Raw genomic sequence first — 19,023 nt, forward strand, 5'->3', positions numbered from 1 at the left:
AAATGCTGCAGAGAAATTCTTCTTAATTAGTTGCAGTGAAGGTGGCATTTGAGGACACATATGTGGGTGTATATGATTCAGGCAGTGTCTGACCTTGTGGTGAGGGGTAGTGACTATCTGCTCCCATGAGATGACCTAAGAGGCTCAGCAGAACCCTTTTTTGCACCCAAATTAACATGTTAACTTGCTATGGTCTGCCTTCTTTTCCTTCTAGAAATTCTCTCTTTGACCAATTCATATAGGTGAGCTTGCAAAATAAGATGAACAAATGGCATATGATTCTAGGTATGTGGGAATTCCATAATCCAGATGAGAAAATCAGTATTGCTATTTTCTACCCACACCATTTGAGAAAGAAAGATTCAGGGGCCACTCTTGTGCTGTTGGTTCACTGTTGCTTTGGGAGCTAAGAGCTTGGAGCTGAAGGAAAGGCTCAGGGCCTGCTCTGGGATCTCAGGTTTGGAGTGGGATAAAGGAGGGAGAAGAGGTATCCCCCCAACCTGGGGTTCTCAGGTGGGTAAAGCTGGGTGGACTCACAGCAGTCTCTGATTAGCTGGTCAGACACTACTGCAGTGAGGACTAAGGCAGATTTCTCTTTCTGTTTTTCTTGGTTTTGCCCAGGCAAGTGGAAATTCTAGCCAGCTTCCTGTTAACTTTCAGTAGACAATGGCTATAGTAAAAATTTCTCAGGTGCAGGACATCTCAGATACATGGGATTTCAAATAAGAATATTTGTATATTTGCTTTCCTATTCTTTGTTCCTACCCTTAAAACTTAAAACGCAGCCCACATATATTCCTAATTTCTATTTTAAAGCGTTCAATTTAGGGAATTAGGAGAGTTCTTTGTGGTTTGCTAAGATTTCCATACTTTGGGCCACAGCATCCCTTAGTCAGGGGTTGGTGTTACTTGCCAGAGATAGCACAAGGGAGTCTCCTGTGGAACAGGAGTTAATGATACACCTCCTGCAAGATTACCTCACTCAGGTAACTATGGCTATGTTAACCCTCCAATACACATAGTTGATATAAGTTGATATAACTTAAAGAGTAGGAGGAAGAATATTTAGCTAAATTACATCTGGTTTTTAATTACCACCAATGTTGCTGATAAATTAATGGGATTTTTTTTTTTTTTCTCGCACGTATGGGTCTCTGTCTCTCTTTTAAATGACATATTACTAAATGAATTTGAAGATGAGTGTGTGACACATTGTAGCAGCTGCACTGCTACCATCTAGTGGACAATTAATGCAATTAATTATTCTTTGGCTTGACAACTTTTCGCAAACCGTTGCTACTTCAATGGATTTTCTTTATGAATAGAACACTGTTACAGATATTTTAAGATATCATGTCCAATATGGAGTCTCATTTTTCTTGAAGTCATATAGAAAGTAATGAGTTAATAGTCTATGAAAGCAGACTACAAAACGTCTATATAGAAAGTAATGAGTTAATAGTCTATTATTTTTAAGTAAGAGATGCCCCTAAATCATAACTTTAATACACCTCATTCTATTTTAAAATTTGAACTTGGCACAATACTTCCCAACATTAGTATGTTCAATTCCAGTCCTGGAAAGCTTCAAGTCTTGGAGTGATTTTTGCCGCTTTCGTTGGTCCAAGTGGTCCAGTCAGGGTCCCTGGCATCCTCTTGTCTCACTTCTGATCTGCATTCCACACCCTAGCCTAGTTGGTGTTTGAAAAACACTGTGACCATGTCATTGATGACTTAATATCTTCAATGGATTTTCATTGTTCTTAGACCAGTGTCCCCAATCCTTAACATGACCTCTAAGCTCTGCCTGACATGGTTCCTACCACCCTCCCTAGCCTGTACACATGCTCTTCTTTCCTCCGCTCTCTAAATTTCACCCTCAATGGCTTTCTTCTTACAGTTTTGGGATAGCCACAGGCCTGGAAGGGGTGTTCCCTTTGTGCAGCTAACTGTGATTTATTTGTCAGGTTACAGCACTTTCTGAGGGAGGCTTCTCCCCTACATCAAGCAGGTAGACTTCTTGTACGTTCTTTTTGTGTAGTTCATCCAGCACTTATTTGATTAATGTAAATTAGATCACTAATTAATACATTGTTAATTAATGAGTTAATTATTTGTGTAATGTCTGTCTTTCCTAAGGGCCTATACACACATTAAGGGCAGAAATGTTATCTTTCTTTTTCATTGTTCCATCTTCAATTGCTTAGCAAAGTGTATGGCATGTAGTAGACAGCTGACAAAATAACTTCAATGAGTGTATACCAAAGCTAGACCAAGAAAGATGGTGTCTTTTCATGTATGCCAGGTTTTATAGTCCTGAATTTCCATTTCCATTTCTTCTTAGCTCACAAGCCTCCCACTGTAATCAGTGCATCTGCACCCTGATGGTCTTGGCCAGCACCCGAGGATGTTAACTCCTATACAGTTGACCGAATCCTCACTGTGCACGGCTTGCTTAGTCATTCATTCACATCGGTTTATCCCCAAAGAAGTAGACCGTATGTCAGGTTTTCCAATGGTAATGATTCACTTTTATTATGATCAATATGAAAAGATCTACCTAGTTTAATAGACCCAGAAACTTACAAGAAAGATTGGGATCTGTAAAACATCCAGGCAAACCAAAATAAGAATTCAAGAAGGAAAAGAAATGAAAAATGAGAATTTTGAAACAAGGCCATCAGCTTTCTCGACTAGTACAGGTGTTCCAGGACATAGCTGGCAATGTACTTGATTGCCAGCAACGTCTCCTCGCAGGTAGCCTGGATCTGGGATTCTGGAAGGACAAAGCCATATCTGCCTGTATCTCGGAGTTCAAAGGTGAAGGCATATCTGATTCCTTGGTCATAAGCCCAGTCGTCAGAGCCCCCAGCAGCAGGATCTGAAATGTGCAAATAGCAATGAAAAAAAACTTTAAATCTAGGAAGGAGCTTTAAAAATTTGCCACTTCCTTTTTATCATTAGAAATGTTTCACTGTGCAAAATATTTTGAGTAGACCAATTTTCTAGTAAACTGGATCATAAAATGTTTTGGGGGCCGTTTTAAAAAATTACTCCAATCTTATTAAACATATCACCACTTCACTTTGTAGAAATGATGTGTTTAATACTTCAGAAAGTATGTAGTCTGTAACGCAAAATTCCCAGTGTACTTGTATGCTATGGTGAACTATACTTTATATGTGAAAGGATGTGTATTTCTCAGGAAAATAAGGAAAGCTGTGTGATGATCGGCAAGAGGAGAAGACTCTAAACCCGGCTGAAACTATACCAAATGATAAGATTAAAGAAGCTGAGGGCAGGGTTATGCCTTCATTTTCGTATTTTTAGTGTTTATCTAGCACAGGGCCTGGCGTAGATAAGGTACTTGTTATTAATTTATTCAATAACAATCATGTTGTCACTAACACATAAAATATGTATTAATTAATTCATTTGTTCATTTATTCACTCATCTGTTTTTTTAGTCAACAATTGTATAGCCCCCACTGAACAGCAGGCTATGGCCTCAACTCTGAAGATGCCAGAACAAGGGAGAGATGTTGGCTCTGCCCTCCAAGGTCTTACAGTGTAATGGAAAAATAAACCTAGCTGAATTGAATAAAATATGCGCCAAGTTCACAATATATAAATATGTGGGCTATCTCTGCTAGAAATCCCCTAAGAAAACAGTATGCCTCGTATGATTCAGAGTAGTTTTTAAAAAATAATAAAAAGAAAGAAAATTGTATTCTGCATAAAGGCTTAAAATAAATTCCAACAACTCAGGACCAGAGCCTCTCCAACTGCACTGGAGGCCACTTGATGATGAGACCAGGTCTTTTTTCATGTGTGTGTTTCAATTTCTTTCCAACCTCAGGCAGAAAGAAATCATTTGAAGGCAAAGGAAGATATACGTAGAAATTGAAAATGAGGCCTGTGGAATGCGCCTTCCAGAGAGATCTAAGCTGCAGCATCTACAGCTCTGGAGTCTAGCCCCTACCACTCTAGCCACTTGCTTGCATACACTGAGTGACTGATTAGAGGGACTGGTGTCTACCTCTTGAAGGTGACTTGTGCCTCAAGTAGCCCTGGTACTTGTCTGTTTAGCCAAAAAAAAAAAAAAAAAAAAAAAAAAACAACAACAACAACAACAAAAAACACTCTTTTTTTTTTGAAATGGAGTTTTGCTCTTGTCGCCCAGGCTGGAGTGCAGTGGTAGGATCTCAGCTCACTGCAACCTCCGCCTTCTGGGTTCAAGTGATTCTCCTGCCTCAGCCTCCTGAGCAGCTGGGATTACAGGTGCCCGCCACCACGCCTGGCTAATTTTTTGTATTTTTGGTAGAGATGAGATTTCACCATATTGGGCAGGCTGGTCTCGAACTCCTGACCTCGTGATCCACCCACCTCGGCCTCCCAAAGTGCTGGGATTACAGGCATGAGCCACCGTGCCTGGCCGGAAACACTCTGTTTTATATTTTCCTCCAGCAACGGTCCTTTCAAATAAAACTTTTGTGGTGTCATCATCTTGGGAAGTTAATTCTGATACTGTGGTGTTGGTTGGTCTTTGTGTGTGTGCTTTCCTTTTGCATCCTGATGTCACAGCACTTGGCACCTGTATCACAAAAGACTGCATATTTTTTCCTGCTTCCCTACTGCCAATTTTTTTTTTTTTTTTTTTTTTTTTTTGAGACGGAGTCTGGCTCTGTCGCCCGGGCTGGAGTGCAGTGGCCGGATCTCAGCTCACTGCAAGCTCCGCCTCCCGGGTTTACGCCATTCTCCTGCCTCAGCCTCCCAAGTAGCTGGGACTACAGGCGCCAGCCACCTCGCCTGGCTAGCTTTTTTTGTATTTTTTAGTAGAGACAGGGTTTCACTGTGTTAGCCAGTATGGTCTCGAACTCCTGACCTCGTGATCCGCCCGTCTCGGCCTCCCAAAGTGCTGGGATTACAGGCTTGAGCCACCGCGTCCGGCCAACTACTGCCAGTTTTTTAAAGACTGCCCTGATCTCTCCCTCCTTCCTTTTCTCTTTTAATCTTTTCTTCTCTCTGTTCTTACTTTCTTGTTCTCTAAGTGCCTAGTGAGGCCCTGGCACATAGTAAGTGCTCAGTAAATACTTACAGAGAGCAAATATCTCTGTGGGTTGAAAAGGATATTTTTCTACCCTTCCCTTTTTATTTCGAGACAGGGTGCTGCTCTGTCACCCAGGCTGGAGTACAATGGTGCAATTATAGCTCACTGTAACCTTGAACTCCTGGGCTCAGGGGACTCTCCCGCCTCAGACTCCTCAGTAGCTGGGATTACAGGTGTGCATGACCAGCTAATTTTTAAATGTTTTTAGAGACAAGGTTGCTATGTTGTCCAGGCCTTCCCTCCTTTTTTTTTTTTGAACAGAAAACTGATTACATATTTTAGAAAAATTAGTTGTGAGGCAAAAGCCACATGCTTCAAACTATCAGAAAATAAACGCCCCAGGAACCATTTGTTGGCTTTTTAGGCACATGGTTCTTTGCACAGTTCTGAAGCCAAGACTCACAGATTGTTGTAGCTCCTGGGCCATATGTGTACTTGGTGCCGTGCAGTGAGGCAAGTTCTTTTACAGCAGCTTTAGCCAGGGCATTCTGCAAAAGAAACAGCAATAAGTAAGGAAATAAATAAAAGCACACTGCTAAATAAATGCCCTGTACCTTATTTTTAAGGCATTCAAAGCGTGTAAAGTAACAATTTGGATAGTATTATATGCTTTTTCAGGACCCATTTTCATTTTTCTACCTAACTTAGTGATATGATCCCAGTAATTCTTGTGCAAAGATGTCTTCCCTAATACCCTCCCCAAGCATTCACTCTGAGCCTCTATTTATTTTGTCTTGTAAGAGTTTGTAAGAGTAAAGCAGGAGACAAGGAAGGCTTTATGGCTGTGCAAAGAAGTTGTCTACCTGTTTGCAGGCAAACAAACCAAAACACACGCACGCAAAAACCCAAAGAAAACAAAACAAAACAAAAAAACCGCTTGGCAATGTGCAGGTTATAAAGCCAGATTAAGTTACGATAGGGTTGTGTGAGTTAGGGCAGGAGCATTAGAAACTGCCCATAGGATTGGCTAGTCAATGCAACATTCAGTGCCAGCATGGAAATGCTTAGGACTGGCAGTTCCATAGATGAGTGGTAGCTCCAGCTTGGAAAATTTTTAGACTAAAAAGTTAGAGAATATTCATTCTATTTCAAAATGCAGAACATTTGAATTTCAGAATTTAAAAAAGTTGTTAAGTGTTAACTTACGTGTAATCTTTTCTCTTAGAAGCATCATCACCTTCTCATAAGAACCATTGCCCTCCGGTTCCCTGCACCCAACTCCTAGGGAAAGGCTCTCTGTACTCAGAAACTCTGTGATAGAACTCTGCTGACATACTGCCTATTTAAATAAAACACTTGAGAAGCAAGGCCTGGCTCAGCTGTCTGGGGAATACAGATTTGAAAAACAAATTGTTTACTGCAGGAGAATTAGCCATAATTCATTCCAGTAATGAAACTGGCTGTATTTCATACTTGAGCATTATAATTACTTCTTCTACATATGCCTGGAAAACTGTGAGGTTGGTGATGAAATCAGAATAATATGATTTTTACAAAGTAGGAATTTCCCTTCCCTTATTCTAATGTTGAAACCAGTTTCGTAGAATCTTATGTCAAACTGATGAGGGCATGGCCATGAGACTTCAAGGATTCCAATTCCTAAAATATTAATACTTCATCAGCCAGGTGGTAAATTAGAAAACTTAAAGAGAGTTATAAAATGTAATTCATTATTTTCTGTTCTGGTCCACTGAAATGATGCAATCAGCTTCCTGGAACTAACATTATTCTCAGAGTTTTGGTTCAGTACTTGCAAATTTTAGGGTTCCATTTTCCTGTTTCTAAACTGATAAACTAAGACATGCTTTCTCTAACTGCATGGAATATTTACTGTTGTGGCCTAAATATATTGCTCCTCTTGTTTAATCTTACTGTAACAAACACACTAGATTTAGATTTTTTTAACCCTTTGGTTAAACCCTTAGGTTCCACTGCCAATTGAAACCAGAGCCAGTTAAACATTACATAATGCTCAGAATAGATTTAAAACCATCTTCTAGAGATGTGAAACATGGTGAGGCAATAGTTCTTTTTGTAGGTAAACACTGATATTTTCTACCATTCTACAATTTCTTTAACTTGCCATTTATCAAAGGAAATCTTTAGTTAGTTATTTTTCTGGAAGGCAGAACCTCTGATCTTACAGAATTCTTATTCCTTCCCTGGTTGCCTTCTTCAGGCTTTACTTCAATTTTTCCTTAAGCCTTGAATTATTATTTCTAGTTAGTGGAAATATTCTTCAAGATTAATTCCAAACATGAAAAGTTACGAAGACTTGAGAAGATTTAATAGTCATTGTCATTATCTATTGGACTCGTGTTGATTGATTGTCGTTCAAGTCTCTCAACATATTTACTGGTGCAATGCGATAATACAGTTTTCAGACAAAATCAAAGGGGGCTATTTGTGATCTGTTATCTCTTTTGACTTATTATCTCATCAATGTAATCATGGTTTCCATTAAGGCCACAGAAAAATGTTTAGTTGTCCTTTCCTCAAACCACACTCTGGGTATGTGAAGTGACATCTGAGTTCTCTCTATGCCTTCATTGGCATCTTTTGGAAACAGTTGCTCTATTTCTTTGATGCTGAAGGAATACCTGAGGTTGATGTGGGCTTAAAAAGGTTGTTATTTTATTCATGTCACAGGTGCACACTGGAGGAACATTTAATTTATGCCTAGGTTCTCAGCTGTTGTCCTCAGTTGCTCTCTCATCTTGATATCCACCTCATCTCTCATCTTCTGAACATCACCTCATCACCACGTCTTCGATGGCTCTATCATGTCAAACCTCTTTGGCAAAAACAGTTGTTACAAACCGGGTCCGGCCTTGTCTCTCAGGCTACATCATTTGTTGTGTATTCTCGTGTCCCTTCCGAGGTAGATTTTCCTGAATTACTTCTCTGTACACCCTTTCCTGCTTCTCCTGACCTCCATGACTGTGGGTACCCTTTTCTCTTCACTGGAATCCTCTTTCTGTGTTTGCTAATATGAATAATTGCTATTGTTTTTCCAGATTCAGTTTTACTGTTATCTTCTTTATGAAACTGCCTCTACTCTCTTAGGAAGCATTGAGCACCCTTCCTTGTTGGGTGCCCACACTTTTATCAGTGTTCACTGTGTGCTATAATCAGTTCTTTTTGCATCTATGTCCTCTCCAGGTGAGCTCCTTGAAGGAAGGAATTGTTGGCTATTCATTTTGTATCCTCAGCAGATTGCATAGCACCTAGCAAATGATTAGTCAACTGAGTCTAACACTCTGGCTTAGGGGCATTATGAATAGTCAAGATTTGGGTGGAGGTGCAGAGTGCTGAGCTTTGCAGAGGCTGAACCCACCTGAGTGGAGATTGGGGATGCTTCTGGGGAGGGCAGTGGTACCATTTATTGATGGTTGATGGGTTGCTACATTTAGACATTGACATCTTCTGTGCATTTTACTTATTTCTATTAATTAAAAAAAAGTCTATGGATCCTTTCTCTCAGCCCCTCCAAGGCCAAAAGACAAAAAAAAGTCAGAACAGACATTAATCAAGTAAAATATCATATTTTAAATTCCAATTATGTTAACAAAAATCCCTGGAATCAGTGTGCGTCTTTTCTTTAGAAGAGTTCAAATAATTTCACAAATGTTACTCATTTATCTTCTCAACATTATCTGTCCACATTTCACTGACACAGAATTTTCTAGCAGAATGGAATGCCATCCGGGGCAGCAAGCTCAGTGGGAATGTTCCAATCAACCTGGATGACTGACCCCTGCCAAGAATGGTAGAGAGAAAGGTAATTCTTGCATTTGCTAGAATGTTAGAGCGGTAACTCTGTTCCCTTGCATGTTTCTGTAAAAAGATATGAGGGCAGATGATGGAAGAGCCAAGAAGCAACGACACAGCAGACAGCTCGGTCCGTATCTTGAAATTCCAATTAGTGACGATTTCTATACAACTCATCTTTTCAGGGACATCTTACATTGTTTCTCAGTAGATTCAAAATCAGAACTAACATTTACATAAAAACTTAAGCTTTACAAAGAGCTCTTGATAAGAGCTAGATATTTTTATCCCCATTTTACAGATAAAAGAACTAAAACTCACAGAGGATAAAAGAACTTGCTCAAGGGCACACAGCCCCATAAGTGGCTGACTTGAGCTAGGTTCTTCTTTCTTTAAATCCTCTGCTCTTTTTCACTTCTCCTTGTGGCCTTGGATTACTTCAAAAGAAGTGTTGCTGGAGCTGGTTTTACCAATTGTAAAGAACAGAAGGGAGCTAAATATAAATCAGCCTCAGAGAAAACTTTGCTTTCAGTCAAGGCCAAACATGGTCAGCCTTTATTAATCCTTAGCTATGAATTTCCTACCACATCTTATGCATGTTCTATTTTGTCACCTGTTTCCTCAGAAAGAGGCCTTGGTCCTAGAGCAAAAGACAGAGAGAGTCTAAAATGTCACATCTAGCTCACAGCCCAAGAGACAAAGTAAAAGCTAGTGTAATGTTTCTCCAGGTGTTGAGTTCCAAGGACCTGGTGAGGTGAGATGAATAAGGAGAGGATATTCTTTTCCACTGACCTGCATTCCCATTGAATATATGATAAAGAAACTCCCCTTTCGTGACTGTGCACATCGCTCTCATTCCAATCTCTTGTACACGGCCAGCATCAATCTTCCAGTGGCCCATTATTACAGTATAAGAAAACAAAGCTCCAAACCAACTATAAGGTATAAAACAATTTAAAGAAAATTTTCTGTAGAACTTTGTTTCTGACTGAAAGTTCTGAGTTTAGCCATCCCTATGGGTGAATATCTGTGATAAGGGAAGCATCAAAATGACCCTTAACTGCAGTTTCCTTCTGTCCTGCGATAATGGGTAAATTATACCAAGGGACCAATACGAAACTTAACTTTTATAATTTTGGTGCAAAAGAAGAAGTCCTTACAGTCTATAAGCAGGCACCAAGGAGAAAGCATTTGAGACCTGAAAAAGCAAATGTGTTTTGAGAAAAAGGAAGCCCTGAGATTAGAGAAGGGCAAGGAGTTAGGAAAAAGTTTGACTTAGGAGAACCAGGCCTGCTGATTTCCACAGAGCCCAGGGGAGTGTGGGAATGCTTTCACTGATGAAAACCAAACTTTGTATTGGACTGATCTGCATACATATTTTTAAGCTCTTTGACATTCAAGGGAAATGTGAAGTGTGAGTCAGCTGAAATTTCAAAGTCTAGAGAATGTATTTGTTTATTTATTTATTTATTTATTTATTTATTTATTTATTTTTCTGGTAGAAGTGGAGTTTCTCCCAAATAAATAAATACTGTCTAATGGGGGATTTGTAGGTTCTCTTGCACTTGAAATTTGCAGAACATTGTAAAGTTTTGTGAAGAAAGTATAAGATCCTGTGAAAGGCAAGAGGCTTTGTCCAGGAATGTGACTTTGTTCTTATCTTTATTTAAAGCAAATTTCTCAACCTTGGCACTCTTGCCATTTTGGGCTGGATAACTTGTTGGGAATGGGAGGGCTCTTCTGTGCATTGTAGGAAGTGTATCAGCATCCCCTGGCCTCTACCCACCAGATGCCAGTAGAGCTTGACAGTTATGACAACCAAAGATGTCTCCCAAACATTGCCAAATGTCATCTCAGGGTGGGAGTGGGGGTGGGGGACAAAATTAGTTGAAATGGAAGTCATATAAAATATTTAATCATGGTAAACTAGGATTTATTTTAGGAAAAAGATTAAAAAGAAAGACAACTGATTTTAAAGGTGCTATGAGAATGCCTTTTTCTCTGTTGATGACATTACAGGTATCTTTTAAACATCTCTGCTAGGTCACTTTTGCTAAAACATCACTTTATCCCAAGAACTTTCAGGCTTTTAGGAAAAAATACAGATTGACCAGTTAAATTTAAATTTCAGATGAGCAATAATTTTTCAGTAATAGTCTGTCCCATGAAATATTTGGACATGGTTACAATAAAAATTGTTTGTTGTTTGAATTCCAAATTCTACTGGAAGTTCTGTAATGGACCTACAATCCTATTTTCCAGGTCCCTGGCTCCAGGGCCCACTGTGACACAGGATTCATCCTGGCATTCAAGTGCCTACACAACCTGGTCATCTCATTGATTGGCCCTTGCCCCAACTCTTCCCCAGGGAGAACACTCGATACAAGATGACCCCATTCTACTTCCTTCCTCAACTTCATCTTTCAGTTTCTCCATTGCTCATTTGTTGGCTATTTTCTCTGCCTAAAACATCCTATTCCTTTCTCTGCCCAGACTTCAAAGCTCAGAACAAATTGCATCCCTTCTTTATGATCTTCACTGAGTAGCTTCAGCAAACATTGCCATTTTCCTCTCCTGAATTCCTACTACTGCACTAAGGGGAAACTCCCAAATCTGTTCTCCTTTTGTATGGTTTCTGGTACCCAAGTCTAGTCATTTCAGTAGGATTGTAAGTTCTCAGTGGCAGGAAACATACTTTATAATGAGCACTTAATAGTTGCTTAATGAAATTTCTTTCCTTCCTTCCTTCCTTCCTTCCTTCCTTCCTTCCTTCCTTCCTTCCTTCCTTCCTTCCTTCCTTCCTTCCTCCCTTCCTTCCTTCCTTCCGAGACAGGGTCTTGCTCTGTTACCCAGGCTGGAGTGCAGTGGCATGATCTTGGCTCACTGCAACCTCTGCCTCCCGGGTTCAAATGATTCTCATGCCTCAGCCACCGGAGGAGCTGGGACTACAGGTGTGTGCCACCACATCCAGCCAAATTTTTGTATTTTTGGTAGGGAAGAGGTTTCACCATGTTGGCCAGGCAGGTCTCAAATTCCTGACCACAAGTGATCCTCCTGCATCGGCCTCCCAAAGTGCTGGGATTACAGGCATGAGCTACCAGGCTTGGCTATGAAATATTTGATGATTGATAAGCCATGTACTGACCAGGCCTAGTAGGAGAATTTTATCAGGCCAAGAAGTCCCTTAAAGAGCATAACGGTGAATAAGCAACTAGTTTCTTAAATAAATTCTGAGTTTGTCATTTAAAGTTTTTGTCTTTTAAGTGAGAGTATAAATTTGGAGAAAATTCCTGCAGCAGATGTTTTGTGTCTAAAGCTCTGTTCACCTGAGCCGCTGATAAGCACACCTGAAAGCAGAATTGTGGCTTGCTGCTCTTGCTATTAGGGACATGGAGCAGCTGTGATGGGTGATGTGCATGGGTGTGTGCATAGCCCTGCAACTGTCTGCCTTCTAATCACAATATTCTTCCCTCTGATTTTTATGTTTATCTTTAATCATAATCTTGCATTATACTCACATTCTTGAGGAGAGCAGTGGACTTGTGTCTTAGTAATGCCTTAATTAAAACTTCAATTAAGAGGCAGTGAGTGAGGTGCCACTGGACTGGAAGGTGTTAGAATTTAGAAGTAGCTTTCTATCTTTTGTTCACATTTAATAATTTTTTAGAAAGTCTGTCACATTTTTTCTTCTGGTTACTGTTATCTTTCTCCCGGTTAATGAATATATATCTCTCAAAAGAATGGGCCAGAATCATAAAGACTAGGCCATTAGAAGTTAGTCATCTCAGCTAACCAGAGTACATCTTTACTAATGTCCAGAGGCAGAGGTAATTATGATGTACTGTGTAGGATTAAAGACTTTCTGATGAATATTCTTCTGGAAAGCAGTTCTATGGGGTACCACCATAGAATGTACCCACTTAAATATGTGTCTGAGTGTCTTTGGAAATTGAGGCAGCTTAGAAGATTCTTCAGGAGCCAGTAGCTTTAGACCCAGGGCTACCCTGACTACTAGTGTTGGCTTCACCAAGTCTTCCATGTCTCAGCTGGAAAATGAGAAACAGACCAGAGAATTTCTAAGACTTTTCTAGGCATAACATTCTGTGCTTCTAATGCAGAGAAATGGTGTGAGACTCATGCCTTGGATTGGCACCTTTGTGTAGTGCACTCTGCTTTCCATTTTGTTAATCTGTGGAGAGGGACAAGATACTTGTTGGCTGGATATTCTTCTGGCATCCCATTTTTCACTTTGAAGTTGTATTATTATTATTATTATTAACAGTGTCATGTAGACATCTTTGCAGGGGAAGGTGTACCAAAGATTGAGTGCTTCTTCCTGCCCAATAAGTGCAGCCATTTGGTTAGGTTTGAAAAGCCTTTTTTCCCAGTTTTAATTTCTCTGACAATAATGAGGTCACAGAATTCAATATTTCATTGTCCTCTACAATTTTGGAAATCTAAATTCATTGTTTTCCTTCTAAGTCTTAAAACTTCCTTTGACAGTAGTGGCCACTTTATATTAAAGAGGTCTACACTGAGAGACTGGACAGTTTATGAGGCCCTTAGAAGCTCAGAGTGCACTTTGTATTCTTGCTTTAAACAATATAGTATGAGTAAAAGCAGTTTGCAAATGGGAAAGCATTATATGTGTGAGATATTCTTGTTATTCCATCTCCCTTCTGCTCTGCTAAACATATCTTTTCTAGTAGTCTTCTCTGCAATCCATATAATACTTTTCCTGTTCTTTACTTCATTGGTCTTTTGCATTCTTATCTCTGCCTTTCTTTCTTCGGAAGGTTGTCTTATGATGTGAGCAATTATTAGGCAAGCTACATGTAAAATCATTCAGAAATGAAGCCACATAAATTTTTATCATGACTCAGATATCAAAGGGCTGCTGCTTATAGGATGTCCTAAGTTTGGGCTGAAAATGTTAACATAAGAACAAAATAATTTCCTTTAGTCTAGTCTTATTGTCATTGAAACATATATATTTTTTGCTATAAATATAATAATAATTTTATAGATATATAGAAAAATAGAAATCCCATGTATACCAATGACTTGGCAGAATGCTATATAAGTCCTCATTGTTTCCTTTAAATTTTAATGTGGTATGACACAAGAATTCATCTTCCTAATGTTTTACTACCTTTTGTTTTCTGCAGCAGAGTCACATTTCTCTGTGTAAGAATTAATGCGGAGGCACTAGATTTGGGTGGAAAATTAACCTTTCTAGACCAAGGCTTATTTTTTTTTTCCCCTTGAAATCCTCTTTGCAAATAAAAACTAAAAATGTTAAGATTGATGTTTTTGAGGGACTCATACTCTTTTTTGTCTATACATATATTTGTAATTGCACTATAGTTAATGAGTTTGTTTTAGCAAAATGTGCTTTGGAAGAAAGTAAATTGGAATTCTACCATACAAGAAAATGTTGGAAGGATCTCTAGCTACTCAAAATATTAAAGTTGCTTTGGTGTACTAAACTAAATTCAGACACCAAATGAATCAGATAATCAAATAACAGTCACCTTAAGTAGCATGCCACTTACTAGTGGCATTTAAGCGTTTCTTTTAAGATAGTAGAGGAAAGCTTAATCAATAGAGAACATTATTGGAAATTAAAAATAACTTTTAAATCAATGAGTATGATATATCAAATTCAATTTTTGCATTTTAGTCACCTGTCTTGTACTCTGGTAAAGATAAAAGTGGCATGTGGCTGGGCGCGGTGGCTCAAGCCTGTAATCCCAGCACTTTGGGAGGCTGAGACGGGCGGATCACGAGGTCAGGAGATTGAGACCATCCTGGCGAACATGGTGAAACCCCGTCTCTACTAAAAAATACAAAAAACTAGCCTGGCGAGGTGGCGGGCGCCTGTAGTCCCAGCTACTCGGGAGGCTGAGGCAGGAGAATGGTTCATAAACCTGGGAGGCGGAGCTTGCAGTGAGCTGAGATCCGGCCACTGCACTCCAGCCTGGGCGACAGAGCGAGACTCCGTCTCAAAAAAAAAAAAAAAAAAAAGTGGCATGTACTTTTATTTGAACTTTTTAGTTTTGTGTGTATAGAAACAAGCATCCAAAATAAGATTATTTTGTGGCTTGTGTTTTTTCTCCATTTGAGAATAGATTATGAACATTTTACTTTGGTAGAATTCTACTTATTATACTTCATTGGCAATTAGAATTTAACAACAATTTTGGAGGACAGGATTTTGAATAGTATCTCTTTTACTATTACCTCTCCTTGACTTTAAACAAAGAAGTGACTCTTAGGGAAGAGTATCAGTGACTCACGTTCTGTTGGAACAGTTTTACACCATTTGGCGCACATGTGAATTGGCCCATTAAAACTGCTAACTCTGAGGCTTGCTTCTTTTGCTGGAGAAAATTCCCTTAGGAAGTAGCAAAAATTATTCATAATATTCTAGAGGCAGGACTTACTTGCCTTTTTTTTTTTTTTTAAAGGATGATTTGGAGACTTTTAGGGTAGCCCAGATTCTGGTTGTTATTGTATACAACTAGTGGCAACAAAGCTGTCTCATCACTAAAAGGGCTTACACTTATTCCTTGAATAGGAAGTGTACTGAATAAGAAAACTTTGGCAGCTCAGCTTCCAGGAACACTTTAAGCTTTATTTTGTTAGTGTTAGTCTTTTAGTATTTATGTCTAAACCTAGTTGATACTGAAGCAAACTGGATAAGTATATTATTGCTACTCTCAATGTGTTTTGTAATTTTAATTTTTATATTTTAATTATTAACTCATTAGTATGTAGTTATGGCTTTGACTTTTTCTCTTCTGATATGGCACAACTTAAATATATTTACATGAGTTATACAAACTACATACCCCCACCTCCTCTTTTCTGGTGGCCAGAAATTTTGGACAGAAATGAGGAGCCAACCACACCCATCTCTGGGACAGCAAGACTGTGAGCGCCCACTGGGAACATATACAGACCGAGCTTAAATGAAAAACTGAAATGCTTAGCGGTGCTAACTTATATATATTGGCCACGGATGGGGAAAAATGAAAAGCTTTTTGAAAAATTGTATTTTTTTTAAAGAAAAGGGCCCATCCAACTATTAGCTATCAATTTTCTAGGAGATGGGGTTATTTTTCTGATTTGTTCTCAAAATATTTACAGCATTACATATTTTATTTGGTCTCTGAAAGACTGATTCTGAAAGTATAAAACAACATTTTTCAGTTTTAAAGTTACTGGGTCTTCAAATTTATTCATTTAGGTAAGCCAAATGTGCATGTCATTGTCTAAGTGGAATACATTTTTTTTTTTTTTTTTTTTTTTTGGCGTAACTCAAATGCTTTAAATCTTGTATTTGCTCTTTTAGTTTATTGGTGCCAACTTCTGGCAGCCAGATGTTTCACAAATTAATGAAATATTGTTTGAAAGATTCAAACATGCTTATTTAAAAAATTATTCATTGACATGTGATATTTCTCAACGAGAAAACTCATTATTTAACTGCTCAAGTGATTATGTCTTGATTGTTCAATAAGATTGCTAGTTTTTTTGATGTCAGAGATTCTTAAATTTCTTTGCTTTATGCCCTGTATGTGGTAAAGACTCATTCACATTATTTGTTCATTGATTGATTTACTTTTGAGTCTCACCCAATCAAAAAGTGAAATAAACAGTTTTAGTATTTAATGACTAAACCTGATATCACCCAAGTGTGACAAATTCCTAATGACATCTGCTATGCTCTGCTATGCTCTGGATCTGTGTCAAATTCAGCTCAGGGCAGCTTGACAAAACTGACTGAAAAAAATATGTATGTGATCAAGCAACTTTGTTGATTATCTCAAATGCATCTGAAATCATCATGTAAGTCAGTATTGTGGTGAAGCCAGAGGAAATGGAACTATTGTCATTTTGAAGATTAGTCAATAAATCACATGTGGGGAACAATTTCCTGTATGAAAATCATATTTCTTTTAGCCAACTCCAGATTCCTTATACATCTGTAATAAGTTTTTCAATTCTACTACCAAAAAATCAATAAAGGGGCTTCCAGAAAGTGTTCTTATAATGATTTTTTTTTTTTCAGGATTAGAATTTTAAAAATCTCAACAGTAAAATGTCGTACCTACTACTTTGCTACTTACCAACTCATCATTGTTTTCACCGAGTTTGTAAGCATATGAGTAAGGGTAGATTAACATTTGGGAGTACGAGTGGATTGTCAGATATGCCTTGATGGCAGAGAGGTTGTTGCGGATGAAATCAGCCAGGGCCTTGGTCTCCTTTTCAGACTCTGCAGCAGGTCCACAGTAAGTTTCATCACAGGGGTTTCGAGAGGCTCCAGTTTCTGGAAAAACATGTAATGTTAATGGCAAGGATCACCTAATGAGGTTTTTGTGAGGATGTTTTAAACTTTCAAATTAGGAAGTTGTTTTCATAGGAATCCTAATCAAGGACTCCTTATAGTTGTCCCTATTATGTATATATTATGTAGTAAAATATCCATTTAATCACAGGATTAGGATGGTATGTTTTTAAGCTAACATGGTAAAAAGTTGCACTTGGAATCACCAATGTATCTCCGTGTAGTATCAATATAGTGTAAGAATATTAATAAGCAGGGGACAAACTAATATCCATGAAAACATTTTTAGTATGATTATTCTTAATTGCATTACAATTTTATGTAAATAATGACTTATTTAATGGCTGTCTCCCTCTCTAGACTATACATTCCATGAGTAGTAGGATTATGTCTGGTTTGTTCAGCCTTGTATTTTCAGCATCTAGCACAGCTGGGAACACAACAGAGTTCTCAATATGTTTTAGTCAATTGAATTAAATTTTTTTTTTTTTTTGGTGCTTTTAGAAAGTTAGAACTTTAAAATATAAAACTTTGCAGCTTTTTTTTTTTATTTTAGACACTATTGTGTTTTCTTATTTTTCCTCTTATGTTTTTCAATGGATACATGCAAAATGGCTAGCCAGATACTTACTGCACCAACCAGCGTCAAAATTTCTGTTGGGGTCGGTGCCAACGCAGCTAGATCCAGCATGGGTGGAGCGAGTCTTTCTCCAAAATCGGCTCTGAAAGTGGACTATATGGTTAGGACAAATATAATAGAGAGAGGTTGGTTTTAATTTAATCAGCCTCTCTCAGTATTGTTGCATATACCTTGGTCCAGGTGTAGACGTAGCCGTCGATATTGAGCACAGGCAGGATATAAAAGTCAAACTTGTTGAGAAGCTCTGTTATTTGGATCTCACTTCCATAGGTACGAACAGCCTGTATGTGAATTATGAAGAGGAATGTCATGGAAAAATGAAACATATCATGCTGTTAAAATTTACAAAGACTGTTGAATGTTAACTTTGGTAACAAAAACAGTATTTCCTATTGAGGATGGACAATATTAATATTTAAAAAGCAATCAGCAAATTACTACCAATACTTGATATTTTTATTTATAATTGTTATTTCTAATTCTTCTCTGCTTCCAGGATATTTCTATTGCATCCTTCTTATTTTAACTTTTTACTTTAATGAGAAACTTATTTAATTAAAGACTTCTGAAGAACATATATACTCATTTCTTTTAAGATAGCAACTAAAATAGGTTTTTTCAAAGTTGGTAGGGTATAAGTGTAAGACCTAGTTCTGGTAAGAAGTTCTGTGGATAGCTCTGCGTGTTCCTAATAATGTCATTTAGAAATGTATTTCTTTTCTATGAAACCTCCTGTAGATGATCTCACTAGAGGGAATGTCCAATATAACAAGGTAATGAGAATGCCTCTCACAATAAGCTGATACTCAGGGATTTTGGGAAGGCTCTCAGCAACACCCCAAGCTGCATAGTGATGGGAGTTTCCTTTGTTGTCTTTCTCAAGAAGGGACAATCCTGTTGTCCCTGTTAAGTAATGTAGACACTTATCTATGAATGAGGGACATCATGCCCACTTAATATGTTCCCTTAGTCATGGTCCCTCTGATCCAGCATCATATTAAACTTAAATTCAACCCTTCCCTAGGCTTGCTTGAATAAACATTAAAATAGATTAGACTTCTATGTGTGAACAGTTTTTATATACTATTTGTAATTATATATATATATATAAATTAATTACAATATTACATGATCAAGCATGTGCTT

At 38.2% G+C, this 19,023-nt stretch overlaps 1 protein-coding gene across 1 annotated transcript in view; it reads right to left on the reverse strand.

Moving 5' to 3' along the window:
- Nucleotides 1–2,503: 2,503 nt before the first annotated feature.
- CPB1 (carboxypeptidase B1) overlaps nucleotides 2,504–19,023 on the reverse strand; it is a 32,506-nt gene continuing 15,986 nt past the window's right edge. Inside the window, 5 exon segments of the mRNA XM_010375057.2 lie at nucleotides 2,504–2,881; nucleotides 5,514–5,598; nucleotides 17,017–17,219; nucleotides 17,869–17,959; nucleotides 18,048–18,158. Of these exon segments, the coding sequence (XP_010373359.2) occupies nucleotides 2,694–2,881; nucleotides 5,514–5,598; nucleotides 17,017–17,219; nucleotides 17,869–17,959; nucleotides 18,048–18,158 (678 nt within the window). The 3' untranslated portion in view covers nucleotides 2,504–2,693.

The sequence above is a fragment of the Rhinopithecus roxellana genome, chromosome 1 (genome assembly GCF_007565055.1).
Source record: "Rhinopithecus roxellana isolate Shanxi Qingling chromosome 1, ASM756505v1, whole genome shotgun sequence".
Lineage (NCBI taxonomy): Eukaryota > Metazoa > Chordata > Mammalia > Primates > Cercopithecidae > Rhinopithecus > Rhinopithecus roxellana.